This window comes from Epinephelus lanceolatus, chromosome 10, assembly GCF_041903045.1.
Source record: "Epinephelus lanceolatus isolate andai-2023 chromosome 10, ASM4190304v1, whole genome shotgun sequence".
Taxonomy (NCBI): Eukaryota; Metazoa; Chordata; class Actinopteri; order Perciformes; family Serranidae; genus Epinephelus; species Epinephelus lanceolatus.
In genome coordinates, this window is record NC_135743.1 from 37,680,556 (window position 1) to 37,695,828 (window position 15,273).

Consider the following 15,273-nt stretch of genomic DNA (forward strand, 5'->3'; position numbering starts at 1 on the left):
GATTGTTTGCAGGGTCTCTACCCAGAGTCTCATGGTATCGTCGGCAACTCCATGCATGACCCAGTATTTGATGCCACCTTCACCCTGAGAAGCCGAGAGAAACTCAATCATCGCTGGTGGGGTGGCCAGCCAGTAAGTACTGTCTCTTCTCTGTGCTGTAGTCTTTATTTTTAACCATCTGTAGCTCATCAACACTATGATTATATATTTTTATTACTGAGCTGACAAGGATTTTATTTTGCTTTTCTATCTGCTTTGACGATAAATAACTTTTGTGTATGGCTTTGAAAGTTACTGTGTCAAATTCCACTGACAGGTCACAGATGAGTGGCCAACAAAGGCAGGAAAGACTTTTCTTTTGAAGCCAACTACAGTATGATTGGCAGGACTCCGATCCAACAAACCCAGTCTGATAGGCCTTATTATCCAGTGATTAATAACAGATGGTAATATGAAAGCTGGGTTGGGGTCACTTTTTGTTCATACAAAATCAAAGCTTTAACATTAAGTTGTCTGGAACTCCTCAGGGTTTGTTTTTGTGGCTTTACTTAAAGAACAAACCTGCGCCAGGATTTCATTTGTTGTTTTCCAAGTTGAGCAAAAAAACATCAAGTCTGGATGCATTGCTAACTAGCAAGGGCTTACCGGTGTCGTTCAAAATGGTTGATGAGTGCAAACAAAAACCAACCTACTGTACTGTTTTATACCAACTAGAATAACAGAAAAAAGCGTATATGCCCACACACAGAGGGATATCCCTCTCAGTGTACTGTCACATACAATACTGCACACCACGAACTTGGTCTGTCGCGCTCATGTTATTGTTTGTGTCCAGAGTAATCTATCAGACTGATAACATTTAAAAAACTGTATCGTTTCTCTCCTAGATCTGGATCACAGCGCTCAAACAGGGAGTGAAGGCTGCCACCTTCTTCTGGCCTGTGTAAGTCCACATTTGCAGCTGTCAGTTGCAAAATATTTTCCTCAGTACTTCTGCCAGCCTTTCATTGCAGTTTGTTGGTGCTCTGCCTCACAAACTGCCAGTAAATGTCTTCCTTTTCTTTTCAATACTTTTGTAGTTTTGTTTTCTTTTATTACTATTTTGGGCATCACAGCTGGGTGGACGCTTTGCAATGACAGCCTCTCCTCTCAGTCTAAACAGTTTAAAGCTGGTGATGTAGCGATTGTACAATAGTTTGTTCTCTTGGGTCTCAGCTGCTCTGGAATCATTTTTTATATTTGTTCATGTTGCCCAATAAATGAATCAGGGATTGTAAACAGAACACACAAGGAGTCAGATGTAGCTTGTTTACTATACTGAATGCACTGTTGGTCGTAATTTACCGTAAAAGTTAAAAGCATTTCATAGGTGACCAAAATGTTACAAGTAAACTATCATGAACTGATAACACACTGAAATAACGACAGCTACGACTATACTTACCCCCAATTTCCACATACTCTGTTTGCGCCGTGTTGCGCAGGGCTGCGGATCTGGAGCAACCGATGGCGCGTACCCTACTGGATGCGTTTCTGGAGCACCGTACCACTTAGCGGAGCCGCAAGCTCACGTGGGAACTGCGAAATCACGCGATAAAAAGCACAATTCACTCCCAGAACTCCTGCAGTTTCACACAATGTCTTCTCCTTTCGGTTTGTATCCTTGTAGAAAGGATGTGTGGTGTCATACAAAATACTATGGTTTTCCACTTCAACTATGAGTTTCTCCTCGTCCATCTTTCCTCGGACCCTCGTACTGATAGACAACTTGTGCGACAGGATGTAACGTGATTTTTAAAAAACTGAGAGTTTACAATCCATAGTCCGTGCATTGTGTTATTTTCTTCACATTGCAATTTACTGGATGCCGTGTGCGTTCCGTTTCCGGTTTGGTGCGATCTGAGCAATGTGGCTTCACGTGCTATGGACGCGCAGTCACTGAAAAATAGACCTAGTGCGTATCTCCGACGAAGCGTAACGCCATGGCGCTTCTTGGACGCTCCAGAGACGCTGTGTGGAAATGAAGCTATCCACTAGAATGGGAGCGTATCTGCTATATAGTGAATGGCGCAGATGGAGCATGTGGAAACTGGGGGTTATGCTCTGTGAATCTGGGTTTATTTTATGGTTAGCCAACCAATGTTGTTGTTGTAGGAGTGACTTGTCAACAGAGAGCAACCCTCCTGTTATTTAAAGCAGCCACACCCTTAATTATGCATAACTGAAAGCCTTAATGAAATGTAAAAGAGTGAGTTATTTAAAAACTCATCCCTGTACAGTTGTCATGAACAAGGAAATTAGCTATAGAGACCAAAACCTGTTTTTATTCCAGGCTGTTAACATGTTTGTTACTGCTGTGTCATTTACATTGGAGTCTATGGGGACTGACTCACTCTTGGAGACAGCCTCAAGTGGCCATTAGGGGAACTGCAGTTTTTTGACACTTTTGCATTGCCTTCATTTTGCAGTCTGGAGGTTGCAGCTTGGTCCAAACACGCTGAACTAAAAAAATACATAAACAGAGTTTGGTGTTAATGTGCCTTAAAGGCCACTGCGGATGCATTGTATTACAACTAATAATTTAGAGACTGTATGTCATTTGGTGGCAAAAGTTCTCAAAGGAAGTCATCAGAACATGCCCGTTCATGTTCCTGCTGCTTACTCAGGCGGCTGCACCAAACCTAGAGCCTGTGGAACACAAAGGAGCCCACATTTATCAGCACAGAGAAGGCTTTGATGGAGCGGGAGGCAGATCTCAGCAGAGGGCTGTTTTTTCAGCAATTTGTGCAAATGGGCCTGTTTACACTGTGCAGGATTCCTCTGTGAAGCGGGGTCGCAGACGTGCCACTCTATAGAACCATGGGGGCCAGAGTGTGGTTTACAGTGTTTTCTTGCACTTGGCACTGACAGAGGTGTGCGAGGAAGAAAGAGAGAATCAGGCGAAAGTGTCAGGAGTGTGCATATGACAGAGAGTGAGAGTGGAGGTCTGTGCTGACATCTCTGTGTGGCTGAAAAAGGTTTTTTTTTTTTAAATGATATAGTACCACAGTGGGATTGGCATGGTAATGGGGACCAGGGATTATTGTTGAATGACTGGCTGACTGGTTGAGGGTCTGTGTTGGGTTGAGCTTTCTGGGAGGTCGCCCCCCAAAACCACAAGAAGAGAGAAGAAAAAAGAAAGGGAGAGTATAAAACAGACAACAGGAGGAGGGAAAATTTAAAAGTGTGAACATAGACAAAAGCACAGAGAGGGAGCAAACATGAGAGAGAAGCCTGCTGTCAAGCTTTAATGCAGTGCAACCACACCTCCTTGTTCCGCCATGCAGCCCCCCACTGCCTCATACATCAAGACCCATTCAGGGCCTCAGTACTGGGCTTGATGGTTGACAGCTGTGGACTGTATGACAGCCAGCAGCTTGGTTGGTGGCCTCATCACTACACAGGCAGCATACAGGCAGCCTTTGACTTACAGACACTTTAAACAGTGAGAGGGCTTGAAATTCGTTCTCTACAACCCTCAACTTTATGAGGCTCTTTGAGAGTTAAAGGAACAGTTTGGAGTTTAATGGTTCATGAAAGTGGCAGGACACCAAAATCAGAGCCCACTACTGAAACTCATTGTTTATGTCCTTGGCTTGTATGTCACTTGCAGCTATGGTTTTTCCCCATTCACTCAAAAATGTATTTTTCTTCTGTTTATGTCCCCTAGAGTGTCTGATCTTGACTACACTGACTTGTATGTGTGCAAAGTTTGTTCCTGGACGGTGCAATCAATGCCAGGATGTCAACAAAAGCACATTGTTAGGTTTAGGCAACAAAAGCGTGTGGTGCTACATTGGAGGCGAACACCAGGCTCCTGGGTGAAAGTTCAGGGTTAATTGGACCCATCATTTGCCCCTCCCACCCACCCTATAAGGACTTTCCACCTCCCTATATTATGTTGTCACTGTCAGAGTTTCAACCTGATGCGTATCATACTGCCGCGACAGGTGCCATCCGACCGCGTTACAAAGTAACGCTACCCAGTGGCGTTTCATACCGATGCAAAAGGTCGATTTTGATGTCAGGTGTCTAACATCAACCGTTCTCTTGAGGGAGGACATCTGTTGCTTGCCTGGGAATAACAAGCAACACACCGATGTTTCACTAACACTGGCTATCTTGATGCGCTCTGCACTTTCATTGGTCAACCTAGCGAGAGCAGTGCTGGTGAAAGTGAAAGCTTAACCTACTGCAAGCAACGGTGGTGGGGTGGAGGCCAGATCTAGAATTTCTAAATGAGAAAGAGTAGATCTGCTTCCTGCCCCTTTTTATGGCTTTTAAAAAAATATATATAGTTCATACTTTAAAATGTCTCTAGAGGTGGACTTTGACTAATGTTACCCTTCTTTGTGTGTGTGTGTTTGTATTCCAGTGCTATCCCATTGGAGAGGCGGATACTGACCATGCTGCAGTGGCTCCACCTTCCTGAAGGAGAGAGGTGAAATCATTTTTTCTTTTTTTTTGTCTGCCTCACATTTGTCTGTCATCTTTGTCAACACTTGGATCCACAGCTCAGCAAGAGCGGGAAACACAGTTTCACCATATCCCATTAGGTGTTTGGAGTTCTGTAATGTAATCTGTGACCACAGCTGGATGCTCAGAGTGAAAATATACATCGAGGTTAAGTTGCTAATGAGTGCATTCATACCCAGTTAGTTTGAATATGACAGATTCCTCAGCTAAAGGGTATTCAGCATTTGAACTTAAAAAACTGAAAGCAAAATCTGAGTCAAAACAAACCTGTTTGGTTTAAGTATGAGAGAGCTAATCATACTCACTACATCTAATGATATGCAGATATCACAGCAGATGAGAGTCACTGACTCTGTAAACCTCATGTTCAGTAGCTGAACATGCCTCCGTTTACCTCCTGATAATAGTCAATCAGTAGCTCCTTGTTTAACCCTGCCGTGCTCCGCTGCTACTGTACATCTGATTGTGCTTGCCATGTAATTACATGACTTAACTCTAATGATAGAAATCAGACTCAGCCACTGTGTGTGGCTGCTGACTGCTGCTGCTACTACTAATATCACTACTGCTATACTGTTACTTACGCTGCTGTCAGAATTACAACTGCTGTGACTGTGCCTAATTTCACTGCTACTACTTTAAACTACTATTACTACTAAGAGGTCTTTAGCTAGTACTAGTACTATTGCTGCTGTTATACTGCTCTTACAGCTGCCATTACTGCTCCAATCATCACCACTACTTTTACTAGTAACATAATGCTGCTGCTATCACTGTTAATATTACATGTGCTATTGCTGTTTCTGCCAGTACCACTCCAACCCAATTGCCAGAATAAATGTTGCCATTGTATGTTCCTGTATGATCCACAGATATGTTACATTTGCATATTATTATGTAGCAAATACATTTCAATAATGCTTTGGTTAACATGTAGTTATGTTTAGGCACAAAAACCACTTGGTTATGGTCAGAAAAGATCATGTTTTGGCTTAAAATACCCAGTTTCATGCCCACTAGCTCACCTGGTAGAGCAGGCACCCCATGTCCAAAGGTTGTGTTCTTGCTACAGTGGCCGCGGGTTCAATTCCAACCCATGGTCCTTTGCTGCATGTCATCCCCACTCTCTCTCTCCCCCCCTTTCAAGCTAAATCTGTCCTATCAAATAAAGGCAAAAAAAGCCCCAAATAATACCTTTAAAATCTTGTTGACACAAAGGGACAGGTTGCTTAAAAAAACACATTTGGTGGCTAAAAAGCTGCTCGAAGACGCATCGATGATTCACTAAAAAAACAAACAAACAAAAAAACTGATTCTGTTGTCTGTTGGTCCTGAACAGTGGTCTGCAGCATGGCAGATGTGATCGCCTAGGTGTCACACCATTGCATAATGCAGCTGCCAGGCCTTTAAGTAATGCCAGAAAAGAAACCATATTGCCCCTGATTCAGCATCCTTGCACTGGATTCCTGTCAGATTCAGATTTATTTTTTTTATTTTACTTATCACATGAAAAGCTGTAAATGGCTTGCATTTGGGGCCTCCACTACCCCCGTACACCCTCTGAAACCTCTACACCCTGAATGGACCTGTAGGTCTTCTCTAAGTGGCTTTTTTACATGTATCTTTTCACCATCTTCTGTTCACCCGCACATTTTACTGATGCTTTCATACTGTTAATTTATTTGACAAATGAGAATTAATGGAGGAAGTATTCAGATTGTAGCAATACAATCATAAAATACCCTGCATTTAAATTCCTAATCAAGTAAAGTACAGAAGTATTATCAGCAAAATGTTCTTATATTATCAAAGTAAAAGTACTTGCTTTGCAGTAAAATGTCCCCTGGGACATTAGATTGTTAATACTAATGCATCAGTGTTTAAATTTCATGTTACTGTTGTAGCTGTTTGAGTCAGAGCTGGTTTTAAGTACTTCATATACAGTTAGCTAGAGTGGTACAGTAGTTCCCAACCTAGGAGTTGGGCCCCTCCTGGGTGTCACCAGATAAATCCTAGAGGTCATGGGATGATTTAGCCTGAGTGTCAGACTGAAGCTCCCAGAACCTTCAGTCTGACATGGCCTCCATTGAAGGCGATTTACAAGGGGGAGGGAATTTGATTTTTCCCTAACCAATCAGTAGAGATCAACGACTCACCCAGAATCTGACGTCATTAGTATCCATGCCTCGGGGGTGCCGAAAACAAGCGAGCATTGCCCGTTTAAAATGTCTCCGTCGTCGTGCACGCCCAGCTGCATCGCCGTTAAATCCAGTTTAGCAGCTTCCTTAATTTGGTCCTCCATTAACATGAGTAGTGGCAAAATACCTCGATAGCATCGTTAATGTGGTCTGTAGGATCTGTAGCGGTCGCCATTGTTGCTATCCTCACCACTGGCGTAGAGCTTGACATCAGTGGACGCTGATTGGCTAATTGCCAGACCCGCCCCCACCCCCAGCGTTCATTGGTCTGTCCATCGTTTGGACGAGATAAATCGCAAATTCATTGCAGTATGCCAGACCAGAGATGCAAGTCTACTCACTTGAGTGGGCGGGGTCTATGGTCTGGAACCAGGCTAGGGATGATGAAGAGGGAAGAAGAAAAAACTAAGTTCCGATACATAGATGTATATAATCTATTTATATTCTCTCTAATCTTTGAATTTTGTGAAATATTAGATAATTTGACCTCTTTGATCCTCCAACAGTGGCAATCTTTAATTGTATTATTTATTTATTTTTCACGTTGTTTTAATGTAACATTTCATCTGAAAAGTATAGTAAACAAAGCAGTGAAAAATTTATTGGGAAAAATAGCATAAAATGGAAATATTCAAGTGCCTAAGTGCAGTACTTGAGTGAATGTACTTAGTTTACACTACTGCAAATAATACACCATAAAGCATGATTTAGAAAAGGTGTTATTATTATTATTATTGATTAATACCATCACTACATCTACTATCTCCAGTCTGACTTGTCTCATCTTGTTTCAGGCCATACGTTTACGCCATGCACTCTGAGCAACCAGACACATATGGACACAAGATGGGGCCCATGAGTGCAGAAGTGAGTACAGCGGAACTGCGTCTGTGTTTGGGATGTGTGGTTTTGTATGGAAAGACAAACACATGGTAAAGCTCACAAACCAGACACAAGGATAAACATATACACTCATATAGTTCCTCTCTGTGTGTCTCATCAAAACACAAACACACACAGTATGTTTTGACTCCCTTTGTGTGTTTCAGTTGAACAACCCTCTGAGGATGATCGACAGAATCGTTGGCCAACTGATGGATGGACTCAAACAGATGAAACTGCACCGTTGTGTCAACATCATCCTGGTGGGGGATCATGGTACAGACACACACACTAACACTAACACTAACACAAACACACTGCACTGCATTGCCAGGTCACATCATAATTGGTTTCACCAGCCAATCACACACTCCTACCTGTTTTCCTGTGTGTTTTCAGGAATGGAAGAGGCCAGTTGTGATCGCACCGAGTTTCTTAGTCACTACCTGAACAACGTTGATGACATCATCCTCATCCCTGGGTCTCTAGGCAGAATACGCTCAAGACACCCCAACAACCCTAAATGTAAGAGAGTCCAAGAGAAAAGTTCATAATATTACATTTTTGCTGAGATATTCCCTCTCCTTTTTGAATGCCTCTGTGCCAACGTTAGACATAGCTGGAGGCATTATGTTTTCAGGTTGTCCGTCCTTTGGTTTGTATGCCTATCCGTACATCGGCCCCATTCTTTTGAAAGCGATATTTCAAGAATGCCTTAAGGGAATTTCTTCAAACTTGGCTAAAACATCCCCTTCAACTCAACGATGACCTGTTTAGATTTTTGTGGTATATAGGTCAAAGGTCAAGGGCACTGTGACTTTGTCTGTCTCATTCTTATGAACACATTATCTCAAGAACACCTTGAGGGAATATAGATATTGAATTGGTGACACTAATCTTGGGTGCCCACCTTGAAACTGTGCTGATTGCATAGATCTTCTGTGCTGTCGGGGGGAAGATGTGTGTTAAGCATCCATGTTTTCACAGACATGGATGTAAACTGCTAGGGACACTTGACTCATGTGCGGAAGCATACAACCGCAGGGCAGTAATTCTAGTTTTGTTTCTTTGGTTTCTTTGTTTTTTCCTTTCACATAGCATTATTTAGGATTTCTGCCCTCTTATTTATGCAGATTTCATTGTATTCAGAGCTTCTGGTATTTTAGACCTTCATCATCAAACATGACACAATCATTTCCTGGCAAGAACAAAAAGGCTCTGATATTATCATTGGCAGCGTGCACAGTACATACTATACAGTGGCTACCACTGGAAACATGGTTGTAAGTGTGCTCCGTCTGACCAATGCAATGGTACAACTTAACCATCTTTTATCTTGTTCTTGGAAAACGGACATTTTGTTTAGTGTCTACATTCCTTTGTCCTACTAACCTACTTCTCAGTAGTACACTTGATGAAATTTGTATTGTTTTTCTGAGAGTAAACTGTTAAAATATACAGAACGGTTTGTTGCTTTGTTTTACTTTATGGATGGTAAATGCTTTGCAACAGGTTTCACTGCTCTGACCATTATTATTATTATTTTTTTTTTTTTTTTTCAGATGACCCCAAGGCTGTTGTTGCAAATCTAACAGTAAGTATGAGACTTGCACGAAAAATACAACCCAGTTGCCAGAAAATTTTTTGGTATTGTACATTTCTGCAAAGCACGGATATGTTTCATTTGTACGTTATTATGTAGGGGATATGTTGAAACATTTTGACAACACTGTGTTTAACTGATTAGGTTTAGGCACCAAAACCACTTGGTCATGGTTAGGAAAAGTCACGTTTTGAATCTCAAAAAATAAGGTTTCTCATAGCACTATCCATGCAGAGAACAAAACAATGTCTCAGTTAAAAACAACCGCTTTTTGTGGCACAGATGCTGGTACTGAAAAAACAGCGACAGGTCACTAATAAACAACCACATTTGGTGGCTAAGAAGTGGCTGGAAACAGCAATGTCTTGCTAAAAAAACAACTGTTTTTTTTGTTTGATGGTCTCAAACAGTGATCTGCAATATCCTGCAGCTTAGCAGGCGTCTTGCCTAGGTGTCGCACCATCCTTCACCCCCCATGATTTCCAATGATAAAGTCAGGTCATATACTACAGTACAGGCCAAAAGTTTGGACACACCTTCTCATTCAATGCGTTTTCTTTATTTTCATGACTATTTACATTGTAGATTCTCACTGAAGGCATCAAAACTATGAATGAACACATGTGGAGTTATGTACTTAACAAAAAAAGGTGAAATAACTGAAAACATGTTTTATATTCTAGTTTCTTCAAAATAGCCACCCTTTGCTCTGATTACTGCTTTGCACACTCTTGGCATTCTCTCCATGAGCTTCAAGAGGTAGTCACCTGAAATGGTTTCCACTTCACAGGTGTGCCTTATCAGGGTTAATTAGTGGAATTTCTTGCTTTATCAATGGGGTTGGGACCATCAGTTGTGTTGTGCAGAAGTCAGGTTAATACACAGCCGACAGCCCTATTGGACAACTGTTAAAATTCATATTATGGCAAGAACCAATCAGCTAACTAAAGAAAAACGAGTGGCCATCATTACTTTAAGAAATGAAGGTCAGTCAGTCCGGAAAATTGCAAAAACTTTAAATGTGTCCCCAAGTGGAGTCGCAAAAACCATCAAGCGCTACAACGAAACTGGCACACATGAGGACCGACCCAGGAAAGGAAGACCAAGAGTCACCTCTGCTTCTGAGGATAAGTTCATCCGAGTCACCAGCCTCAGAAATGGCAAGTTAACAGCAGCTCAGATCAGAGACCAGATGAATGCCACACAGAGTTCTAGCAGCAGACCCATCTCTAGAACAACTGTTAAGAGGAGACTGCGCGAATCAGGCCTTCATGGTCAAATAGCTGCTAGGAAACCACTGCTAAGGAGAGGCAACAAGCAGAAGAGATTTGTTTGGGCCAAGAAACACAAGGAATGGACATTAGACCAGTGGAAGTCTGTGCTTTGGTCTGATGAGTCCAAATTTGAGATCTTTGGTTCCAACCGCCGTGTCTTTGTGAGACGCAGAAAAGGTGAACGGATGGATTCCACATGCCTGGTTCCCACTGTGAAGCATGGAGGAGGAGGTGTGATGGTGTGGGGGTGTTTTGCTGGTGACACTGTTGGGGATTTATTCAAAATTGAAGGCACACTGAACCAGCATGGCTACCACAGCATCCTGCAGCGACATGCCATCCCATCCGGTTTGCGTTTAGTTGGACCATCATTTATTTTTCAACAGGACAATGACCCCAAACACACCTCCAGGCTGTGTAAGGGCTATTTGACCAAGAAGGAGAGTGATGGAGTGCTGCGGCAGATGACCTGGCCTCCACAGTCACCGGACCTGAACCCAATCCAGATGGTTTGGGGTGAGCTGGACCGCAGAGTGAAGGCAAAGGGGCCAACAAGTGCTAAACACCTCTGGGAACTCCTTCAAGACTGTTGGAAAACCATTTCAGGTGACTACCTCTTGAAGCTCATGGAGAGAATGCCAAGAGTGTGCAAAGCAGTAATCAGAGCAAAGGGTGGCTATTTTGAAGAAACTAGAATATAAAACATGTTTTCAGTTATTTCACCTTTTTTTGTTAAGTACATAACTCCACATGTGTTCATTCATAGTTTTGATGCCTTCAGTGAGAATCTACAATGTAAATAGTCATGAAAATAAAGAAAACGCATTGAATGAGAAGGTGTGTCCAAACTTTTGGCCTGTGCTGTATGTCGCTTCAAAAACATTGATATGATATATATGAAACGTACAAATGTTACACTAAAATTTGTGAACTTAAAAAGTAATGATGGAAAATTTTATAAAATTTGATAAGAAGAGAATTTCACCAGAAATTTACACCATTCGCAGTCAGACACACACAGCTGCTTATTTACTGCTGAATTACAGCTCAGACTCGCACCAACAGCTGCCTCTGCTCTGGTGTGATTGTTTTTGCTGGCTAGCGAAACATCCTGGCGCAATCGTAAGCACGGCCATTCTCGACTTTTAATGTCTGATAGTCCATCAACGAAAATGAAACAAATTTTGTTTTAGTTTTTATTACCAAGATCTATTTTTAGCTCATCATTGTCTCATTTTCATCACAGAAAAAAGGTCTACAATGAAAAATTTTCGTCTTAGTTTCGTCAACAGAATTAACACTGCTGTCTGTCACCTACTTGATCAGCACTTTTAGGATCAGATTACCAATGATTGCTTCTTTGTTGCAGTGCAAGAAGGCAGACCAGCACTTTAAGCCATACATGAAGCAGCACCTACCCAAGAGACTGCACTATGCCAACAACCGACGCATTGAAGATATTCATCTGCTGGTGGACAGGAAGTGGCACATTGCAAGGTACAGTACCACCACTATAACAGGAAGTACAAATATCATCCAATGTTTACAAGCTAAAGTGGACAATTCCCATAACTGACACTTCTTTCAATAGGCCAATCAGAGATACAGTCTTTAAATATGCCTGCAAATCATAAGAAGGTGCTCCTTGTAACTTCAGATTCCCTAATCATTAAATCTCTTTAGAACATCTGAGGTTCTCCAGAAGAAGTTCTAATAACTCATGTAGTTTTGATCTGTGGCTGTATCTACTACTAGGAAGAGCTCTACTGTTCTGTGAAGTCAGTGTAGATGTGGCATTTTCAGCCCACCCATCAGTGACGCTTTTTACTGCACATCTTGTTTTACTTAAAAACACATTTTATGTAAACGTGGGCTGCTATCAACGCATCATTAACACGTGTCGTGCTGAAAAGTTTTAGGATGTGTTGTCCAGAGCCACATCCATGTAAAAAACCCACATCTTTCTCCAAAGTGCAGCTGCTGAAACGTTAATGACATGCTGAAATGAACTCTGACAGGCGTCTGATGTAGAGCAGTGACAAGTTTCACTGCATTGATTCAGTGACAGAGTAAACCGTAAAGTCATCATGACTGAAAGTGAAAACAAACCACCTTGGCTAACAACGCTATGTGTGTGTGTGCGTGTGTGTGTGTGTGTATACGTGTTCATGTCAGCAACGGCCTCCTTGCATGGAGATGTCATGCTGTTTTGGTTGGTGAAACATGGGAGAGCTAACACACACACACACACACACAAACATGCAGAGCTGCTAAATGAAAGAGATCTTTGAGGTGCAGCTCAGATAGACAGACGGGCTAATCGTTGGCACCGGAGCTTTGAGCAGAGTGTCCGAGCGTTTACTCTCTCTCTCTCTCTCTCTCTCTCTCTCACACACACGCACACACACACACACACACACACACACACACACACACAGGCACATATACATTAGTCAATGTCTGCTTAAATCCCAAACCAACTAAACGTTCACACCAAATGAAACACGGAGTTTGTCTCATTTCTCCGTCAGCTAGTCATTTACATTTTTAACATGCTTGCGGCTTCACCCCCTGGACACGCACACCCATACATATGGACACACACATACACACATTAAGGTGTATAACTGGAAGTAGTGTTTTAATGGACACTTAATAAAAAGTGGCTGTTTTTCAATTAGAGGACTGTGGCTTAGGTTGTGTGAAGGACTGCTTGTCCTGGGCTGAGGGCTAAAGTAGGTGAATACTGACAACATACTGCACTTCAGCTGTATTTAATACCACTGTTTAACCCATTTAAAGCTGTGTGGACTGAAGCTGCATCAGGTCGCTCTAAACCAGTTGGATATCTGACACCTTTTTGGGTTAATGCAGTAATTGGTGAAACCCTTGTTGATTTGTTTGAGCTCTTAAATGCTGTGTGACAAATGTGGTATGCAGCCAGAGATGACTTGGAGGTCAGTATGTCAGTCAGAAAAAACACCATTTTGTTTTTGTACTGTTTCTTCCTCCTCTTTGACCCCAGATTTTCACCATGCTCAAAAACATTTGAAACTTACTGCCTGCACTTAGAGACCAAATGAGATTTGACACGTGTTGGTAGGTACCAGTAATCCTGAGCAAGGTCAAAATGACGCATTCTTTTTTTTTTCTCCACTTTTGGGAAATTGTTCCTTGTCATTCCCTTACTCAATTATCCTGATTTGACCCCAGTTTAGATGGATGAGTGGGCGTCTTTCAGAAATGCCAAACAAAATTTAAAGTAAAAGAATTAGCTGAGAGACAAGTTACAGTGGTATAAAAATGGTTCGTGTGATATACAGGATTTAAGCTTGTGTTTGGACCTTAGCTGCAAAACTTTCTGGGTCATCTGACACAATATTCTGAACATCCCAGCCAGGATTTTAACAAACGATCAATGTAAGACTGAATATCATTGACATTAGAGACTATTCTTGGGCAGATTTTGCCTGTAATGACAGTAAAGGTGAAGATAGACAGGAGATGTGGGGAGAAGGGGCAAAGACATACAGCAAGGGGCTGCAGGTTGCAATCAAACCCCAATTGCTGCAAGGGGGTCAGCCTGTAAGGGGAGCACACTCTACCAGGTGAGCTAGAGGTCACCCTGGTAATTAAAGTTTATTTTTTCCATAGACATCAGATGGCCTCAGCAGGTAGGGACCACTCTGGTCTACTGCACATAGCCCACCAAGCTCTAGTTCTGTTTATTACATGGGGGAGCCATAGCCACCCTAGTAATTGCTGCCCCCACCCCTGTGAAAAATTTCCTGTGGGGCCACTGCACCTGACACTAGGATCAAGAGGGTTGCTGGTTCGATCCCGGGTGTGGGAGCCCTTCTGCGCAGAGTTTGCATGTTCTCCCCGTGTCACCGTGGGTTTTCTACAGGTAGTCCGGCTTCCTCCCACAGTACAAAGACATGCAGATTGGGGACTAGGTTAATTGGTGACTCTAAATTGTCCGTAGGTGTGAATGTGAGTGTGAATGGTCATCTGTCTCTATGTGTCAGCCCTGGGAGAGTCTGGCAACCTGTCCAGGGTGTACCCTGCCTCTCGCCCAATGTCAGCTGGGATAGGCTCCAGCCCCTCTGTGACCCTCAAGAGGATAAGTGGTTAGAAAATGGATGGATGGATATATATATATATACAGTATATATATATACAAGGTTTTTGTTTCTTATTTATCTATTCATGCACACACACACACACACACACACACACACACACACTAATGGCAGGAAGCTACCATGCAGTGTGTTGGTCTGACCATCAGGAGTGGGAACACTTCAACAAGTGAATAGGAGGACCCTGTGATCAGTAGACAGCTGAGCTGAATCAAGAGTTCTTATGAGTGTGCGGCTACCTTTACATACCTTTAAATGATACTTCAAAGTTGGGTCACAACTTTGAAGACAAGAATGAACCATCATATTCAACCTTTAGTTTATCAGAGCGAATCTCAATGTGCATCAACCAGATCCTGATCTATGATTTCTACTATTGATTACAGGAAAGTTCCTGAAGGAAAGAGGCACTGTGGCTTTGCTGGTGACCATGGATATGACAATAAGATCAACAGCATGCAGGTAGTGTTGATCATCTGCAGTGGCATAAAGAAGAATTATGGTTGGTTTTGGATATCCGGTGTAGCAACATTTATTATACTTTGATTGTATAAACTGTGGGCCTGCAGGATGCCCATCACTGAAACTGAATTGTTTAATAACCAAAGCACACAAGTATAAAGTCTTAAATCAGAAGCAGTGATATACTAACTGTTGTT

The 15,273-nt window shown here is 42.3% G+C and overlaps 1 protein-coding gene across 2 annotated transcripts in view; it reads left to right on the plus strand.

Moving 5' to 3' along the window:
- Nucleotides 1-15,273, plus strand: part of enpp2 (ectonucleotide pyrophosphatase/phosphodiesterase 2) — a 42,055-nt gene that overhangs the window by 17,773 nt on the left and 9,009 nt on the right. For both annotated transcript variants that reach the window (XM_033639960.2, XM_033639962.2), the window contains exons 8-16: nucleotides 13-132; nucleotides 888-943; nucleotides 4,415-4,480; nucleotides 7,508-7,580; nucleotides 7,763-7,871; nucleotides 7,995-8,120; nucleotides 9,158-9,189; nucleotides 11,842-11,969; nucleotides 15,001-15,076. In XM_033639960.2, the coding sequence (XP_033495851.2) occupies nucleotides 13-132; nucleotides 888-943; nucleotides 4,415-4,480; nucleotides 7,508-7,580; nucleotides 7,763-7,871; nucleotides 7,995-8,120; nucleotides 9,158-9,189; nucleotides 11,842-11,969; nucleotides 15,001-15,076 (786 nt within the window). The remainder of the gene's footprint in view (nucleotides 1-12; nucleotides 133-887; nucleotides 944-4,414; nucleotides 4,481-7,507; nucleotides 7,581-7,762; nucleotides 7,872-7,994; nucleotides 8,121-9,157; nucleotides 9,190-11,841; nucleotides 11,970-15,000; nucleotides 15,077-15,273) is intronic.